This window comes from Myotis daubentonii, chromosome 3 (genome assembly GCF_963259705.1).
Source record: "Myotis daubentonii chromosome 3, mMyoDau2.1, whole genome shotgun sequence".
Lineage (NCBI taxonomy): Eukaryota > Metazoa > Chordata > Mammalia > Chiroptera > Vespertilionidae > Myotis > Myotis daubentonii.
The window spans coordinates 208,806,700-208,827,024 of NC_081842.1; the positions used below are offsets into that span (position 1 = coordinate 208,806,700).

Here is a 20,325-nt window from a genome sequence, read left to right on the forward strand (position 1 = left end):
CTGCTAATCTCCTGTTCATGCCTTAAACCCACATCTCAGATCTCCCTCCTCCTCCCCACAGGGCCAGCGCAGCCCCCAGGCATCCCTTTCTCCAGCTTGGGAACACTCAAGTCCACGTGTGACGGTGTTTCACAGTCACCCAGTGATGGTCCCCTGTCCCAGGGCATTTTCCCCCTCCTGGGCCTCTCCTGAGGCCTTCTCATGGTGGGGAGGCTACTTAGCACTTCACCCACTGCTACCTGTTCATAGGCATGATGCAGGAAATGCATCTGAGGTGCCACCAGCCAGGAAGTGGAAGTTCGGGATGGGTAGAAGCAGAGTGCCCATTATTTTGCACATTCCTTGAAAACAGATTGGTTGTTGAATGGTCCCCCTCTCTTCCTACACTTGCTTTGTGTGCCAGGTTGAAGAAGCCTATTTTAGTATGCTTGGAGATCAAGGTTCTTGGTGAGGTGTTTTGGGGGCTCTTAGTCTGAGATTGCTAGCCTGCAATGTCTGCGTAGGAGCATTAGATGTGATGTTGTTGAGCACCTCGAAATTGACCGGCCCAACCGAACTCACCTCTCATCATCACCACATCTTAGCTGTGTGACCTGAGCCTCGATCTCCTCATCTAGGAGATGGGTGTGAGGACACTAACCTTGAGTTCTAGAGACTGTAAATGCCTAGCATAGTACCTGGCTTGTAATAACTGTCTGCATGGGGTTCTAAGGTCACATCAGACTTGCATGAGCTTAATGTAGCCATTGTGCAAATGAGTAAAACCCTGCTGGCCTCCTGATTTTTCATTTATAACTGTCAGATGCCAGATACTGTTCTAGACCCTTTACACATTTAGTTTCTTCAAACCGGACACCACAAATCAAGTCTTCTGTCCCCATTTTACAGATGAGACAACCGAGAGAGGTTTACTGAGTTGGTTACAGCCTCACAGCTAATTAGTAAGTAGCTGAGTCAGGATCATCCCCAGGCCCATCTTACTCAGACGCCTAATCTCTCGCCATGCTGTCTGTGCTAACAGCTTCCCCAGGAGCAGCTTTCTCCTGTCACTGCAGGCCACCAGCAGACAGCTGACTCTGAATGCAGAAATTGTCACGATAATTAGCACCAGCAAGAAGTTGCTCAGTTTCCTAGAATGTAGCTTTTCCCTTTTCTAGGTTGAAAGGGTGTCCTGTTCTGTCCTTCCATTGTTAAAGATGAAATACTGATGGAGATGGAAATGGCCATGGTAATGATCATGTGACCTCCCGTGTCTGTGGATGCCACCACCAAGCAACCTCCCTGTCCCTGTTCCTTTTTTGTTGGGAGGTTGGAGGTGGGGGTGCCTTCCAGTACACCCAGAGGCTTCCGTGGCTTACATAAAGGAGTCAGAGCTTTCGAAGGGCGCAGGGCTGAGGAGGGGTTCGGGGCGCAGGGCTGAGGAGGGGGTTGCCCTCCTCTGAGTTTGGGTCATTGGTCCTCATCAGGCCGGGCGCTTTTTAGTCATTAGTCAGGCAGTTTGTGGTTGCCCCTTTGCCACATGTGTTGCTGCCTTCCTGGACCTGTCACACTCACAATTAAGACTCATTAGAGACCTGTCAATCACAGCATGCACAGGACCTGCCCATGCTAGGCCTCATCCAGGGGCAGTCCAGCCCCACACCCACACACCCTGCAAATGATCACCAACCAAATTCTAGGTGCTTGGTGTGCAGGAGAGAGGTGAACAGCATCTGTGAAACTCCAGATTTTTAGGTCCTGGTGGGCCTGTTACCTAATTGAAACCTTCTAGCTAAGTCCAGAATTGATGTTACAGATGGTGGTGGTAGAAGTTTTGTCAGATGACAGCTTTGGAATAAGTATCTGACAGCAGTCCACTCAGAGGAGAGACTTGAGCCAAACACAGAGGAGATTTCATTACCGCTAACCTCCCTCTCTGCTCATTCTGGAGTGTATAGGCACATTCATTACTGTTGACTGGAAGCTGAAACAGCACTCCTGGTTCAGAACAAACCCCTAGAGGAGATTTGCCCCAGGCTGGAAGTGATCATCCTTCATAGTGGATTTTCCCCTTTCTGTGTGCTGAATATAAGGTGGGAGAGAGAGGTGTGTCAGGCACTTTACAGTGGCTTACCACTTCTCCAACGTGTCCATACCTGTGTCATTGACTTTCCTACTTCTAAACAGTGTACGAAGCCACGTCTCCAGGTTGTGTCATTCAACAGGGGTTGGCTTAAAGCACTTCCTGTTCATTGTGTGCCATCATTTTGTCTTTTTAGCACCGAGAGAGTCCTCTGGCACCTGTGGAATGAAGTAATGCTCATCCTTATCCCCAGACCCCAGATAGTAGTCCCATCATTGATGTTAAATAGATATTAGTTCATGATCCCATAAACCCTCTCATCCCCAAATTCTGAGAGGAGAGGACTGTTTCGTTAACACTTTGTAAGCTGTGTAATCTTAGAGATGAAAAGGCTGAGTGATTAACTCAGGAGACCTCAACCCAGCCGTGGGCAAACTACGGTCCCCATTGTGGCCCTCGAGTCAAAAAGTTTGCCCACCCCTGCTTCAACCCCATGTTCTCAGACCGGGTAGCCCAGGTGGCAGGCAGTACACGGAAAGGCTATAAATCATCAATAATCTTAAAATCATCTGAGCTGGGTGTGGATGGGCCCTGAGTATCTAGGCGGAGTTAGTAAGCATTTTAGGTGCTCTGTGCCTCGGTTTCCTCATCTCTACAGTGGAGAGAATTATGAACTTACCTCATTCTCCAAGAAGACAGTTGTGAGGGTTAAAGGAAGTCGTGTGGGTGAAGTGCTTAGTGCAGTGTTGGGTGCAAACAAGTGCTCAGATCAGTGCTAACTGCTGTGTGGAAGGAAAGGATGATGGTGGTGAGCTTGCCTTGTGGGCTTTGTGACAACATGTAGTGAATGGAGGAGCAGTGCAGGAATTGGAACAGCTTGAATGCCTTGCCTTTTCCACTGCAGTTCAGCTGTCCTTTTCAGGAGGCCTGTGCCCTGCATTTTCCTCTTTGCCCAGGTCGGTGGGTGAATGTTCTCCAGCCAGGAGTGGGGCAGTGAGATCTTCTCACAATACCAAGTGGGCCTTACCTGTTAGGTCTTGGCAGTGAAGGTGTTCAGCTGGGCATGTGACATGTAGAAGAACTGCATCTGAGAGCCCAGAGGAGAGGCCCCAGGGGCATCGGGTGCAGCTCAGGCTATGGAGGCCACTAGAGACAAGGCTGCACATGCCCAGTGTGGTCACTTTAAAGAGTGCCGCCCACCCGCATCCAGCCTGCCAGGGGAAGGTACATGCATCCTTATTTTAGAGCAGATCAGTGAACATTTGTTGCTAATACCCCGCCCTAGGTTACCGGATTATTCTAACAGCCTCTAACCTTCCTGCCTATAGTCACCCATCCACCATCCCTCTCTGCAGCCAGAGCAACCTTTCCAAAACTAGCCCTGATCATGACCCTCCGTGGCCCTTCATGACTCACTGTGTCATCGGATTGAGCCCTGAGAACTCTTGATCTGGCCCTGTCCACCCTCCTGCCTCCCCAAGGCCCCTCTACTCCAGCCATACTGGCCTGCTGTTGGGTCTGCCAAAGGCCCCGTGCCCTGTCTTGTTGGCTCTTTGGGCACGCTGTCCCCTGTGTTGGGAACACATCTCTATACCGGCTCTGCTTATCTTCAGACCTCTGCTTGGGCCTCACTCCCCACCCTGTGCCACTGTCACAGCTAATATCTGCATTCAGAGTGTCACCAGCCATGGCACTCGCCTTTACTCTCAGTTGGAATCGCTTAAGTATATGACTCTTTCCTGCCTGTTAAGCTCCCTGAGGGCAGGGATCTAGTCTACTTTGTTCACCTTTGTATCCCCGGTGTGTGGATGTAGTGGGCACTCCCGAAGGCATGCTCCAGCCCCTCCTGAATGCTGGAGCCTGAGCTGCAGCACGGGGTCAGAGCGCTCATAGTCACAGGGAGAGAGATATCCAGATAGATGTAGTACCAGGATCCAGCAGAGAGGAACACAGCGCTGTGGAAGCACCACACAGGAGCACCAAGCCCACTCCGGTGGGCGGGTTTCAGGGAAAGCTGTTCGGAGTAGGTGAAGCCTGAGATGCCTCCTAATAGGGTGAGAGGAAGGGAGTTAGCTGGGCAAAGATGGAGTAGTAGCAGTGTTTCTGTCCAGATTACAACCTGTGAACTGATGCCTAGTAAGCTTTGGGCATTGGTTCAGGCCCCATGGGTCCCTTGCCAAGAAGCAGGTGCTGGGCACACACTCCTGTTCGCTGAGGATCAGCTGCTTGTTGCCAGTCAGACTTTCTAGATGGAAAAGAGAAAGGACAGAGATCAATTGATTATCTGCAATTTTAAGATTAGAGCTGGGAAACGTGCCTTTTTCCTAGATTACTCCATGTGCCCGCCTGCCTCGGGAAAAGCCCACATCAGTCCTCCTTTCCTGGAAGCCGTGACCTTGTTGGCTCTGTGAAGACCAAGTGCTTTATGGAGCTGCCAGTGCCACCTGCCTTTATCTGGCCTAGGACTTTCCGAATCAGATCATCCAGGCGCTCTGTCAAGTCCCGGTGCCTCTTTCACAGCTTTGGTCGCTAATAGCCACTGCTCCCAAGGGAATCCTAAGTCAACTCCTGGCTTCCCATTTGCCCTGAACTCTTAGCTTTTGGTGGAGGAGAGGGCTGCAGGGTCTGTGCCTGACCTTTAATACCCTTAGAAATCACTTAGAACTGGCAACTCTTTTCATAACTGCTTGCTTCCGCTTGTGCCACTTGGGTGTCAAATAGGCAAGCGTTCCCTCTGGATGGTGCAGGGGAACATCACTTTTCTCTTTTAGTGCAGGTCATCTGCCCATGTGCAGGCTGCTTCTCTTGGAAATACTTGTGGAAGTGCCGTATAATACACGCAAATGACAAATAGTCTCTAGGTCTGAGGACGTGCGGTGTTTTCCCCTGCATTTCTGCCTCAAAACACCTTGACAGAAGAGCTTTCCTGTGTGCTGTCTGTGAGACCTTAAGGAGGAGAGAATCCGTCCTGTCTTCTCCCAGGTGGTCCTCTTCTGTTGACTTAAGGGATCACCGGAACCACTGAAAAGGTGGCAAGGGATACGACCAGGTGCTTCATTCTTGGTGAGAGCAGAATTTGGACCTGTTGATTACCCATTGGTTTCCACATTCTTTCCATTCTTGAGACCTCTGGAGATTTGCTGATGCTCCCCGGCTCTGCAAATCTTTCCCCAATTAAAGGGCCTCCCAGTGGTTGCATAGCTCTTCTGCCTCAACTTTCTGCCCTTTTCTGTTTGTGTTTAAAATTCCTTCTTTCCAAAATGTTTACTGCTCGGCAAGTCTCCTTGAAAGCCAGCCCCCACTTTTGTTTGGGGAAGGTTTTTTTCCTTTTCAGTTTTTATTCCGCCCGTGTCCAGGAAACTTAAGTCCCTTGGACTTGCTTGTGCAAATGCTCTCTGGTCATTTTTTTGTTACCCTTGGTGTGTGTATCTCTCCACAGTCTTGGGAGAGGGCAGTGGGTGCTCCTGGTGTTGGTGCTGTTGCAGTTTCTTAGGTGGATGAGGGACTGAAGGGTCATTTGGGTTTCACTCTGGGCAAAGTGAACAAAAGAGCTCAGTCCTCCCAGGGTTCTCTTTAGTGGTAAGGAGTACTTCACGGTCAGGGAAGTACTGTAGAGGAATTTGACCTTGAAGGATCAGAGTTCTGCAGCAGGAGGCTAAGCTCTGGAGATGAAGGAGGATACTGGGTTCCTGTCAGCTGGAGCTGGGAGGCATAATCCATCTGAGATGCACGAAGACCCCCTTCCTGGGCTTTGCCCTGTCAGGAGAGCCATCCATTATTTTCAAATGGCCACATCATGGCAACTCCTGCATTGAGTGTCTGCCTCCTGGTGGTCAGTGCATGTCATAGCTACTGGTCGGATGGACACTTAGCCTTTTATATACACTGAGGCCAGATTATTATGACTACCTGACGTTTGTAGGCAAATTAGCTATAATTTCGCGCTGAAGTTGCTAGAGGGCCAGACCATTATAAATAGGGAAGCAGGTTGTTTACCACGACAGAAGTGATTTTTTTCTGAAGATACGGGTAAACTATGCGATTTAACAGCCTTTGAACGTGGGTACACACACACATACACACTGAGTGGCCAGATTATTATGACCACCTGACGTTTGTAGGCAAATTAGCCGTACACTGCATCGAATGGGATATGGAAGCCGAAGGCCTGTTTGAACACCTTTGCTGTCTGCAGTTACCAAGATAAAATGTCTCCAATTCGCACAAGAACACAAGGATTGGACAGTTGAGCATTGGAAAAAAGTCATGTGGTCCGATGAACCACGTTTCCAGTTGCATCATGCAGATGGCAGAGTGAGAATTTGGCGGAAACAGCATGAAAGCATGCACCCCACATGCATGAGTACAACCCTTCAAGCTGGTGGGGGCAGTGTTATGGTTTGGGGCATGTTTTCCTGGCATGATTTGGGCCCTTTAATTCGTGTGGAACAACGTCTGAATAGCACAACATACCTAAGTATCGTTGCTGATCAAGTTCATCCTATCATGTTGATGGCATATCCCAATGGAGATGGCTTCTTCCAACAAGACAATGCGCCATGCCATGGTGCTCGTATTGTGCAGGCGTGGTTTCAAGAACATGAGGGAGACTTTACCTTGCTTAGGTGGCCCCCACAATCACCAGATCTCAATCCAATTGAGCATTTGTGGGACGAAGTTAAAAGAGCCATCAGGCAGCTGGTTCCACAACCATCAAATCTCACAGAACTGGACAGTGCTATTCATCAGGCATGGTGTCCGATTCCTCACATCACCTTTCAACATCTCATGGAGTCAATGCCAAGAAGAATTGCCGCAGTATTGAAGGCAAAAGGTGGCCCAACGAAGTACTGATGGGGTGGTCATAATAATCTGGCCACTCAGTGTGAGTGTGCGTGTGTGTGTATATATATCTCCCACGTTCAAAGGCTGTTAAATCGCGTTGTTTACCCATATCTTCAGAAAAAAATCACTTCTACTGTCGTGGTAAACAACCTGCTTCCCTATTTATAATGGTCAGGCCCTCTAGCAACTTCAGCACGAAATTATAGCTAATTTGCCTACAAATGTCAGGTGGTTATAATAATCTGGCCACTTAGTGTATATAGACTAGAGCAGGGGTCCTCAAACTTTTTAAACGGGGTCAGTTCACTGTCCCTCAGACCATTGGAGGGCCGGACTATAGTTTAAAAACAAACTATGAACAAATTCCTATGCACACTGCACATATCTTATTTTGAAGTAAAAAACCAAAATGGGAACAAATACAATATTTGTATTTGCATGTGGCCCATGGGCCGTAGTTTGAGGACCCCTGGACTAGAGGCCCGGTGCACTGGTGTGGTCCCTTGGCCTGGCCTTCTTGCAATCCGGGACCCCTCAGGAGATGTCGGAGAGCCGGTTTCGGCCCAATCCCCACAGGCCAGGCCGAGGGACCCCACCTTCTAGTATGCATATAAGTTCTTTGATTAATCTCTTCCCCCTCCCCCCCCTCCCTCCTTCCCTCTGAGATTCATCAGTCTGTTCCATGTTTCCATGCTTGTGTGTTGAGCGTCTGGCCCCTGGTGGTCATTGCGTGTCATAGCTACCGGCTGGTCACTTAAGCTTTTATATATATATAGATAAGTAGCAATGTTTTTAATTTACAGTTTGCATTCAATACCATTGTATATTAGTTTTAAGTGCAGCATAACAGATGTACATTCACATAGGTGCCAAAGTGTTCCCTTTGATAATTCAGGTGCCCACCTGGCACCATAGGTAGTTATTACAAAATTGTTGACTCTCGTCCCTGTGCTTTACCTTACGTCCCGGTGCCTGTTTTGGAACTACCAATTAGTACCTCTTAACTCCATCACCTTTTTTCACCCTGCTCCCAACGACCCTGCTGTTTGTGTCCATTGCGTCCAGTACTGGCCCGTCCTTAGCACATAGCACATTGGTATTTCATTTGTGCATCTCTTTCGTTTTAGACTTTGAGCTCCTTGAGGATAAGGCACTCTGTTTAATCCCTCATACATTCAGGTGGGTTTCATCTTGAGCCACAACTTGGAGCTTTGCTTCCTAATGAGCCAAAGTAGAGAAACAGAAGAAGTGCTTTTGGTACTGAATGACCCAGACAACCAGACGCATCGCTGCTCCTGAGTGGAGCTGACTGCTTCCCCAGTAGGAAGAACCTCAGGTTTTTCTTCTTCCGTGCATGGTCATCTTCGCTGGATGACTCCGTGAAATTAAAACACCCTAATGAGACATCCATGTGGTGGAAGGCATTCTGTGTGAAACATTGTGGCCTGCCAACCAGGATGATTTCTGTGCTGACGAGGAAAAAGCCACTGCTTGTTCGGGGTATACCCCACATAACGTGGTGAACAGCGCTGGCCCCGTCCCCACTCAGACACACACACAGCACCCACAGCACCACTTGAAAGGAACAGCAGCATCCCTGGAATTTTGGAGGACTGTTGGGCTGTTCAGAGGTTTGTGGTCTTGAGAGTTTGGGGAGAGCAAGTGGGGGAAAGAGCCAGGTCTCTGGTTTGTGACTCAGTGGCTGCCTGGCTCTGAGCCTCTGCTGCTGCTTCACAAGACCGTTAGCCTCCCCAGGTGGCTGTCAGGACCCCTGGAGTGGGGCGTACTAGGCTGGAGTCCCTGATCACCAGGAAGCCTCAGAAGTGGTGGTGAGGTTGCTTGTGACCTCAGACACTCGCTGACTCTAGAAAGCTCCTTCCTTGTCTTGGGATCTGAGAAAACCCTCTGTACTTCAGGGTATTTTGTGGGCTTTCAAAATCCAAAATGCTTCCTGAGTTGCCATCACCCATGTTTGGCCCAGCTTTATGATTCCTTGTTATGTTTCGCCATGCTGTCCCTGTACTGCCAGCTGAACACACGTGATTTCCCTGGGTGTCACCTACGCTGTGCCACACGGAGAGTATCCAGCGGTCTGTCCTCAGCCATGAGGGGCTCTCCAGGTCAGTGGCAAAGAGCAATTGCTGTATCCCTTCTTGTCAAAGATTTCCCTATCAGAAACTTACCTCTGTGTTTCCATGGTGGTAGCCCACTCCCAGCTGTATGGGAGGCTTAACCGTGGTTTGCACACGTTTTGTAAAGCCTGAAGCTGGGCCTACACCTGAGCTCCCAGGGATGAAGTGGGCCGATTTTTCCATTACCGGTGGTTTTTAGGAGAGAGGTTTACGCTGACCTAATCATGAAAACCCCCCTTTGCCAAGTACTTCTGTCTGCCACCCGCCAGTTGATGGTTCTTTCAGCTTAAATATTTTGTCTCTGGGTTACTTGCCAGGGCAACATACTAGAGGTGGGCCCCTGCTGAGTGGTTGAAGGCTCCAGCTCTGGTGGTTGTGTGGGTGTCATTGAATCTGGCGCTAAGATACAGGGTGGAGATCCCCTCCTACCCATGAAATTACAGTGTCTTAGCCAAAAGACTGTTATAAATGAGCTGTTTTCATGTATTCTTACCTTATTCCCTAAAAGATTTGAGGTGACATAAGAATGCAGCCAATGCAACAATACTTCAACAACCTAGACTGAGAAATCAGGCCGGGGCTGTCCCGGAAGAGGGTCGCTGCTCTGTCCCCGCTCTCAAGGAAAGGCTGTCACTGGGCTTCAGGTGGCACCACAAGGAGCGTGAGGACAGGCCCAGCCGATAGGCCCCAGCAGAGTGGTTGTCCACAATCTTATGGTGCAGAGCTTGAATCTCCCTCCAACTTGGGGGACCAGTGGTCAGGGTGCTGCAGCGCCATCCCAGGACTCTCCCTCTCCCCCAGAAGTCCCATCTCTAGGAGAGACTGGAGAACATTTGGGGAGCTGGCTTCCCACTGGACAGCCATGGACTTCAAAAGATCAGATCTCAACCTGAGTGACCTGCTTTTCCACAATTCAGCATGGTTCCACTAACACTTAGGAGGCCCCACCTACGCAGGCACAAGCTCCCCCCGCCCTGAGGAAAGACACCATCTCGGATCTGTATGGAGCTGTAAGAGCTCAGACAGGGAATTGCCTCCTTTCAGGCGGCTTTGGGAACGAGCATGAGAGGCAGACCTTGAAGGACACTGAGGGTCATTAGGTGGCATTGGGGGAAAGACCATGTCCCTGGTGGAGAAAGTGGCTGTGGAGTGGAGAGTCCAGACTGTTGGGTGAAAGGGCAGGGATGAGACCTTTAGACTGCAGTGAGGACCCTGAGCCCAATCGGTGAGCCTCCCTGTCCGCTGTCCTCAGGATTGCCTGCCCTGGATATGATGGCTTCTAATACCAGCTCGGTGGCTCTGCAATTCTCAGCACTGAGTCCAAGATAGTGTATCTGGTGAATGTGCTGCCTCTGGCTTCTGAAGTCGTTTGTGTATTGTGCTCTAGCCCTCAGGGACAGTCCTTAATTAAGAGTAGCAGGTGGCTTAGAGAGACCCTGACTTCTCTCTGCAGACACAGGTGATGAGCTGTGCTCCTGGCCAGGGAATGGTTAATTCAATTAGGCTCCCAGCCCTGGTTCATCCCTTCAAGGAAGTATAAGGTTACATGTGGACAACAGGAGCCTTGTGTGTGCCCGTGGTTGACTCACATGCAGTGATTTTAATTTCTCCTTTCAATTTGTCCTTTTTGTTCTGCCCCTTCCTTTAGAAAACCTCTGGCCTCTTACTCCAGGCTATGAGCTTCCAAAGGGCAGAGCTTTTGAGTCTTGAGTCTGAATGCCTGAAACCCAGGAAGTTTGCCTTTGTGTATTATTTATCTCTGGGGTGGTTTGGGGCACCTGCCTAAGAAAAGAAAGAGGGGGGCTTACTGTTTCTTGAGACAGCTCTTTGTTATTACTGGCATGTGAAAATCGGTTTCTAAGTAGAAGAAAACATTTGTTGGTCAAAAACAAATTCCTGATGTTGGCCCTGTTGGCCAGCTTCCTTTATGTTAGACCTGCAGTGAGAACCAGTGCTCAGCCTGCTGGTGTAGGTCAGGTGCCAGTGTCTCGAATCTGAGGTGCGCAGCTCATGCGTTTTAATGTTTCTGAAATCGGGAAGTTGCTCCTTACTCTTCACATGCATATTAGTGGTGTTCTCATTAGTGGTACATCTTGCAGTTTACAGTCTTCAAATGAAGACTACAGTCTGCGCTTAGAGAATGTCATTCTGAGTCGGCTGATAGCTTAATTAGAATACAGGCTGTGTCTCATATATTATGACACCCCTGACATGTACAGCCGTAATGAAGATTGTACATTTTCTCCTGTTAAAAAATGGGGCAGGACTAGACCTGAAATAGGGCACCCCTGGTGTGAGCTGTTGAGGGTGGAAGCCTGAGAGGCCTTCAGTCCAGCCCGTCCAAGTGCCCGCTTCTCACCAGGCTCTGTGCTGGGTGGTGGGCACAGGGCCCCTGCCTGCAGCCCCTTCCTGGTGCCAGCTCCTGGTGTCTGCTCTGGCCTGGCACCTGGAGGAGAGGCCTTGGCCCACTCAGACCCGGAGTTCTCCCCCATTGGCTTCTCACCCCTTTCCTCTGAGCCTAACTGAATGGTGGGAGCTTTGTTGACCTGGTGACTCCGGCTTTGGAAGGGCTGGGCCAGATTTCTGAATTTAGATTCCAGTCCCACTCAACCCCTCGGTAGCTCTGTTGGCCCACCAGGTGCTGGGGTCGTGCACCGGCCTTCCCTCAGAATGAGGTGCTCAGTAACATCAGCTGGTGTGGCTTTTATCCTGTGGTGACAAGTCCTGATGCCTCTTGGGGGCATTTCTTGTTTCCTGTCTTTGGTGACTGGAATGCACTTTGTGAGAGCAGTGTCGCATGTGTCTATGTTGTCTGCTGCCGAATCCGCCGAACACGTGCCCGAGGTGGGCACTCAGCATTTATTGAGTGGAATTCATTTCTGTTCGAGGCGGGTGTTGTAGCCCCCAGTTCTGAGCTTTGGGAAGTTTACACTCAGTCAGGAAGTGGCAGGCCAAGGATTTGAACACATGTTTGATTTCAAGGCTGGTGTTTTCCAGAACGCCACACTGTAGATGGTTTCTGACACTAGTGTGTGTGTTGCTGAAAACACTATTTTCTTTCTTTAATTTAAAAATGAAATAAGGCAGAAGTTCGGGGCCTTGGAAAAAAATAAAAGGAACAGACTGTAAGCAGAGACCTCTGCTGGCCACAGGGAGGGAGCTCCAGTACCTGATGCTTTGCTGCCTCCAGGGAGTGGCCTGTTGTGACTGGGGGGAGTGCGGCCAGGACTGCCCAGCCATGATTTCACTAACATTACTCATCTGAGTGTGCGACCCAGTGAACAGGGTCTGGTTTTGATTCTTATCTCTCTGGTGGCGGGCTCTCAGCCAGCAGGCAGATCAAAAGATGGAATGTGTTCATTTGGCCATTTTTTAAAAAACCGAGTTACAAGGGTGCCCTTCTTAAAGACAGGGCGCCGTGGATTAGATTATCCATGGAGTTGGACTGGTCTGGCTTGTGTGCTTTTTTAAGGGTTCGTCTCAAGTTTCTTTTTCTGGTTGAACAATTTTTTTCAACATTAATAACTAATGGAGAAGGGAAGAGGCAAAGTAGAACCATATGGCGGCACAAACACAAACCTCACTTGTGGCCGGAAACGTCTGATTTGTATCTCTTTTCATGTGATCAGCTGTTGGGTTAGATAGTAGAAAAGTATTCCGTTTTGGAGCAATAGCAAGATGTGATTTTTTTTTAACCTAGCTTTACTGTCTCACATGTCCTTTCTTAGATATAGCTAGTAGCTCTGTGACTGGGGGCCAGTTATTTCTCTAAGGTCCTGTTTCCCCCTCCTTTAAAATAGGAATGGAAACCAGGTCTACATATAGGACTGCTTTGAGGATTGCAGGAGGGATGGAGGTAGAGTTTATAGTGCCACAGTGCCTGGCATGCACTGCCCATTGTGGGCTATGGCATCCTCCTCATCTTTTCTTCATTATTATTTAGGTGTCACTGAGGCCGTTGCTAATTGCATCCTAACCTCTTCTTGCTTCTGAGATTTTTCTCTTTCTGCCCAAGCTCACTTTCTTTCCCTTTCCCTCGGTCTTTTCCGTGGCCCCCTGGGCACCAGTGAGCCGAGCCAGAAGAGTATCAGTGAGGAAGGGCATGGTGGCTCCTGCTCCCTGGGATGTTGTGGCTGTGGAGAAATGGATGGAGCCCTGAGCCCCACCACCAGACCCGAGGGCAGAGACGCTGCCCTGGCCGGTGCGGCGTTGTTTATTATTCCATGTCATTTGGAATTAAGTTTAAGTCCCCCAACAAGCTGGATTGGTCTGACACCGTTGGTGTCATCTGACCGCTCCTTACACAGGTTGTTAAGCAGCTCAGATGAGCAGTTTGGACGGAAACCATTCGCCCTGGGGCACCAGCACCAGCCACAGGTCCTCACTAGAGGCCCCCTTGGCTTCAGAGGCAGCGGAGCCCATGACACACGCACCGCAGAGTGAACTCTCGGCTTTGTGTGGACTGTCCTTTCTTTTAAATTGCTGTGCAAACTCATGATCCGTGAGACTTCATGTGATTTCTTCCACTGTTCTAAGCATTTGACATGACCAGGAGGCGGGGGTAGGGTTGGGGATGAGTGTAGGAGGGGGTCATTCAGTAACTGACTAGATTACAGAGGTAAACTGCCTTTTGTCTGGGTTTGTAATGAGACCTCGGATCACAAGACTAATACTCACTTCTTCCGAAGTCTGCAGATATACTGGAGCACTCGTGTGCGTGTCACTGGGCTGGTGCTAGGGGACCGGTCTCTGCTCTGTAGTGAATGTTAAATCGTGAGGACGGAGTAGAATGATAGCTAATGGCAATATTAGAACTTCCATCCTTTGGCTTTTGGGATTCAGTTGACATCAGTGTTACTGCAGGAATTCCAAAGAATGTGACATCTTGATAAAGAAATTAGAGTTTGGGCTGGGCCCTAACGGATGGTAGGATTTGAAAGAGGAGGGGGGTAGAGTGCCAGATTTATGTTCTATGTAACATTTGAGACAAACTCACACTAAATGTTATTCATCATTTATCTGAAACTAAAATGTAATTGGCCAATCCATTATTTTATCCTAAATGGAGAGGATTTGTAGTGGAAGAACATATCTGCAAGTGAGTGTTCAGGGAGCAGTGAGTAGGCAGTGTGGTGGTTTGAGAGGGTTCAGGCAGAAGTGGAGGAATGAGGTGGGAGGAGGAGTGGTGAGGAGGGAGGGTGGGTGAGGTGGGGTGGGAGTAAGGTTTTGGTGCCAGGTCATGACTAATGCACCCTTGGGCAGCTGCTCTGTGCACAAGTCTGTAAGCACACTGTAGTCCATACTTTGTATTCCACATGATGACAGTAAGATTATTCCTCCAGAGCATTTTATCTTGGAGCAAAAGAAACAGGACTGATGGAGGGAAAGAGAATACAAAAATATTCCACCTTCAGAGTTTATCCAAAAGGTGAGAATTGTATAAAGAATCAGTCAGCCTTATATCCCAGGTGCTTTGCACGGCAGGGCAAAGCATACGCCAATCTTGAGTTCTATATGTTTTTCTGTGCACTGCCTTTTTTTTTTTTTTTTTTTTAAGCGACACTTCAGATGTATGTTTTTCTGAAGCTGATCAGTACCTGGCCATGAACTTTGACAGATCTTCAAGGGTGGCTGGACCTAGGACCTCAGACAATATCTCAGGGGCTCCCCAGTGCTCAGAAGCTCGGGCACGTGCTCCCCTGATGGCCGCTGCAGCCTAGGACCCTCACCCCACCCCAGCTTCCCTGGCAGAGAGAAGGAAAGCATGCACCTTCCCGTAGTCCCTGGAGAGGATTCCCAGGAGAGCTCCTTCCCTGAATAAGCCCAGGCTGTTTAGGCTGTGGCCCTCTGCTGGCCCATGGCCGGTGGTGGGGGATCAGCCTTGCTCAAACTACATGGAATGAGGAGCTCTGTGCGGAGAAAAGGAAAGGCAGGCTGAGCAGGTGACAAGAGTGGCTATTGATGACAGCCGGTATCACAAAGCAACTCCTTGCACTGTTGCCTTAGGCTGCTTTGCCTGTGCTTTGAAGGGCATGAGTTACAAAGTGGGAGGATCCCTTCCGTCCTTTACACTGGTCTGATCTACTTGGACACGTGGGGCACACTGGATCCCATTTTCTAGATCAAGGGCTGCTGCTACTCCTCCCCCCCCCCCACACACGCAAGAAACATAAAAAAAGGGGAGGTGGAGTAGGTAATTCATTGGGTTGTCAACCTTTAAAACAAAAACAAAATAAATCTATGGTTTCATAAAATTAAGAACATCTTAAAGGGCGAGGGGGTTCTTCTGAAAAAGGTTGACTGCATTTAACCATGTGAAGAAATTAATGTCATCTACATTAGTCTTTTCCTGAAGTGTTTTCACGGATGCAGGTCTGGTGTGGCTCACCTACTGATCTTATCGTGTGGCCCGTCAGCAGCGGAGCACAGGCTGGAACCCAGGTCTCCTGCTCAAAGGTTGGCCCTCCAGGTCATATATTAATAAGATGCCAGGATTTAAATTAAAACTCCAGTTCTTTTTATCTAGAGCGTTGGTATGACATCTCGGTTCCTATATGTGAACCACAAGTGAAATTGGTTATTGGTGTCATCAAAATTTAGTTCTTTACAGTAAACTTTTCTCTTAAAGCCGATTGGTGTTTGGGAGGCTCCATGTTGTAAAACTCCCCCCTCTCTCCCAGATATATCGAGCACTTGCTGTGTGTCAAGCACTGCCAAAGGCACTGGGGATGGAACCACTAACAAGCCTGAATTCCCTGCCCCAGTACATTCTAGCAAGGGAGACAGGCAGCAAATTGAGAAAAAAATGTAATTCAATTCGTGTAAGTGCCAGGAAGGAATTTTTCAAATAATTTTGATCTGTGGATTAACTTCTTGGATAGGAATGAAGTCACACCCATTTCATACCAAACCCCATTATCTTATAAGCTTTCCTGTGTTGGGAGACTTAGCTGCAAGCAGCATGACTGGTTGGAAAGGTGAAGCAGGTGGCTCCAGGTAGAACTGGGGTTAAGAAAAACGAGGTTCTCAGGGTCCCATTTTTATCCAGCACCTGAAACAATGTGGAAAATTCAAGCGTAATCTAGGCTGGTGTGGCCTAAGACTAACAGATAGCAGATGGCATCGAGGACAACAGAGGGAGTGGGGGTATAAATATGTCAGCTACTAGTGTGCATGCTTTCTTTCCCCTACCCTGCACTGAATGCCGATGCATTCTCTCAGGTTCCCCCAAATCACAGTAGGTTGCTTTCTATTGTCCCCACTTTACAGGTGAGGAAATCCAGTCTTAGCAGAGAAGTAAAACGACTTACCCAAGGCCATAAGGCCAGTAAGCAGTGGACTGAGGAAGTCTGGCTACAGAGCCTGTTTGCTTAGTCTTCAGCATAATCCAGGATACATTGGGCCAATAGTCTCAGGGCCCCAACCAGTTAAAATGGGTTCTAGACACAAGTCAGGGCCCAACAGATAAGCCAAGGCAGCAGCCAACAGAATAAATAGAGACACTTCAGGAGAGGCAGGCCCATGGGTGCCCAGGGTTGTTTCACTGGGCCAACAACAGGAAGCCAAACCAGTTCCAGACCCCAGCTGCTTTGGGTGGAAGTTGTTAAAATCTCCCTTGCCTTGGCCAGGACTTTCTTCCGGGCTCTGAGGCCACCCAGAGCTGAGCGGGCTGAGGTGGGAGGGGGTTGTTTGCCACCAGAGTGTGCCTTGGTGTGCACGGTCTTTTCTCTTAGCTGTGTGTAAACCAGAGTTTTGGTCAGAAGAGGGGATTTCTGTCTCTGCCCCTTGCTTCTTGTGTGGGCATTGGACACCTTACTGACTCTGGGCCCCCAGTTCTCACACCTATAAAATGGGGATAACACTTAACAACTTCACAGGATGAGGGGGAGCTGAAAGCAGACAATATGCCGTCTGTAGAGAGCCTAGCCTGCGTGTGATACACGGTAGACACTTGGAAATGGTAGTGGGGTTGCTATGATCAACACCAAAACTTACTTTGAAAACAGCCCCATTTGAGGGAGGGGGATCCGTTTTTGTTTGGTGGAGAGGGGTACACAGGCGGGTGGTACATGGAGAAGGGATTCTGAAAATAAGCGGGTTGTAGCCAGTGGTTAATGGTGTGCGTACCTCTTGGTTGCTAGAGGACAGGCTGCTCTGTGGAGAAGAAACGCGCCATTTCACTGAGGCCAGAATTGATGTGAGCTAGAAGGCAGGGCAACTGTCTTCTAGTTGTGCCAGACAGGGCCTTCCAGGCTGACTTCTGCAGCACTGGCCTCAGCAGAGGTGCCCTGGGCGTCTGGGGTGGTGGCTGTCCCTGTCCCCATCGCTCTGGAGGTGGAAGGGTCTCCAGGAGAACATAGGAACTGCTGTAGCTGTCGGCCCCTCTGCTGAGCCGCTGTTCTGGGTGTCCTGGCCACATGATTTAACTTTTCCACTTGGAAGGGTTATTGGTGCAGTTGGCAGCCACTTTCCTGGTAAACGATATGGTGGGGGCCTCCATAAACCCAGACCCATGAAACGAATGAAGTCGGCACATTGAAAATACAGCGTGGAAGTGACTCAAGCCTGAAGGAATCCACTTCTGAAAGTGCTGCCATCCCTTCCTGGAATATTTTGGTGGAAATTGATGTTTGGGTTGGGAAGAAGAGGCCAGTGGCCTGGTGACTAGCAGGACCATGCGTCACATTTAGCAGCATTTGCCCCAAGACTCATCCCTGCCCGCCCCAGACCTCGGGCCCTCCTTCTCATTGAGGTGGTCCCAGGCAGGTCACCCTGGTATAATAAGCCGTCTAGGGCTCCGGGCTCTGGGGAGCTGGTGCGACCCTGTCTTTGCAGCAGGTAAGGTTGACTCTACAAGTCAGCCTGGTAATGCTTGGCCAGGGGCCTGGAAAGTATTGGAAACTGCTCCCAGCATGGGAGCCTGTGGGAGTTGGCCGCCATGGACGGGTTGCTCTTCTCAGAGTTCTGTGGATTCCTGTGTATTTAACATGTTTACCTTCTTCTCGGACTTCAGCTTGTACTTTGCCCACCGGAGACCAATATGAGCATATACATACTTAACTGTACTAGACCACCCTGGCGACCAGGTAATTAAAGCACGCAGATTTGGAAGGAAGGCTGTATTGGAAATCACGCTCCACTGTAATTCAAGAACAGGTTTCTTTATAGAGGGACACAGTTGGTGTCAGACACATGTGGAAAAGAAAAGAACAGGCCCATAATTCTGGCAGGATACCAAGGGCCAGATGTTAAATATGCTGACCGTGATCTGGCTGTAGTTGCCGTTAGCCAGCCTGGATCTGATGTGTTATTTTAACCCCTGTTTCTGCCTTTTCCTTTCTCTCTGCCAGGTTCCCAGTCTATGTGAAGATCTCCTGTCTTCTGTTGACCAGCCACTGAAAATCGCCAGAGACAAAGTGGTGGGAAAGGATTACCTTTTGTGTGACTACAACAGAGACGGGGACTCCTATAGGTGAGCTCCTGCCCTTAGAGTGCAGCAGGCATGCCAGGCTGCACCCTGGGCAGTCAGTGCCACATGGCAGCACCTGGACTACCGGACTTTGACAGGCAACAGTCTACCAACCTTCTTTACATTTGTCCTTCTGTCAGTCCTTCCTCCCTTTCTTCCTCCTTTCTTCCCTTTCCTCCCTGCAATCAACCAGATGTTGTGGAGTACCTTCAGTCAGTGTTGGAGATGCAGCATGAACAGAAGGCCTCTGCCCTGGGGGAGCTTACAGTCTAATGGGAAAGGGATGTGAGCAATTTCATTATAATTCAGTCCTGCAACAGGCAAGATACAAGATGTGGATGTGATGGGGATCTGAGCACAGGGAGGGCCTGTGTGCTTAAGGGACATTTGAATGTAGCTTTGTCAAACAGATACACAACTCTCCTTTCTCTTTTCCATCACCATGCTGAGGGCAATAAATAACTAAAGTGACATAAGCCCCTACTCTGGGTGATCACTGGTCTAGAACCAGAGATGTATCCAGCAGCTGATTATTGTATGATATGATTCATGCAGTCACTGCCAAGCTTATTCAGGGTTTGAGAGTAGCATAGAAGAAACCATGGTTGAGTCCAGGAGGGCTTCCCGAAGGAGGTGATGTTTGAGCTAGGTTTTTCATAGTTTATCTTATTTTTATTGATTTCAGAGAGGAAGGGAGAGGGAGAGATAAATAGAAACATCAGTGATGAGAGAATCATTGATTGGCTGCTTCCTGAACACCTCACACTGGGGATCAAGCTCACAATCCAGGCATGTGTCCTTGGTCGGAATCGAACCTGGGACCCTTCAATCCGCAGGCCAATGATCTATCCACTGAGCCAAACCAGCTTGAGCTAGGTTTTTAAGGGTGTCTCGGGTCCCTTTTTGAGTTTCAAATGGAAGTTAGGTAGAGAATGTATTTTGGCCTAATCCAAGCCAGACCAGAGACTAGAGTTGAGAGGGTGAATAGTAGTCTACTTGTAAAAGTTGAGCCAGCAGAGTTTGCAAGTGGATGGGGTATGAAGGGCAGTTGCAGGGCTTTGGGCCTGAGCAGTTGGAAGGTGGGGTCACTGTTTATTGAGGTGGAGAAGACGCTGGGAATTGCTGGTTTGGGGGCATTTTAAGCTCCAGATGCCCATTAGATGAATGTAGAGATGTCCGGTAGACTGTTGATAGCCTAGCCGCCTAGGTGGAGAGGGAGATGCAGGTGGGAGTCCCCAGCATAGAGTGGTGAAGCATTAGTGGTGAGCATAGGCCCAGGTCCAGTCCTCGCTGGGAACCTCCTAGGAAAGGGAGGCCCAGCCCTTAGAGAGGAAGACCCTTGAGATCCTAAGGACAAGCAGCCTCACCAGGCAGAGTTCAAAGGAGGCTTCCTGGAAGAGGTGAACCTTGAACTGAGTCATGCTTAATCAAGATCATTATGTTTCTTTTTTCCACCTGAAAACTCCAGCTTGCTGTGTGAGGCAGCTATTCCCCAGCAGCCTGTGGGAGGCTGGGATCATTTCCACGTCCATGCCAAGGCCAAGATACCGGGGGACTTGGTGCCTGCCTCCCCTCCAGGTCATCCTGCCAGCTCCAACCTTCGTTCCTCAGGCATTGCAGAGGGGCCCAGGGACCTCAGCTGAAGAGGAGCCTGGGGTGTCAGAGCCCAGGACTTTCCTTCCGTTTTCCCTCTTTTGATACAAAACTTCAAGGTCTTCTGATTTTCTCCACACATTTCCATCCTAACTGTTTGATCGTTTGCTTAAATAAGATCCTTATGGTGTGGCTGTTGCCAGCAGCACTGTTTGAAACCTGTT

At 49.3% G+C, this 20,325-nt stretch overlaps 1 protein-coding gene across 2 annotated transcripts in view; it reads left to right on the plus strand.

The window, feature by feature from the left end:
* The window catches only part of CAPZB (capping actin protein of muscle Z-line subunit beta), a 129,618-nt gene that overhangs the window by 73,127 nt on the left and 36,166 nt on the right, over window positions 1-20,325 (plus strand). For both annotated transcript variants that reach the window (XM_059690998.1, XM_059690999.1), the window contains exon 3: window positions 18,390-18,511. In XM_059690998.1, coding sequence (XP_059546981.1) covers window positions 18,390-18,511 — 122 coding nt within the window. The remainder of the gene's footprint in view (window positions 1-18,389; window positions 18,512-20,325) is intronic.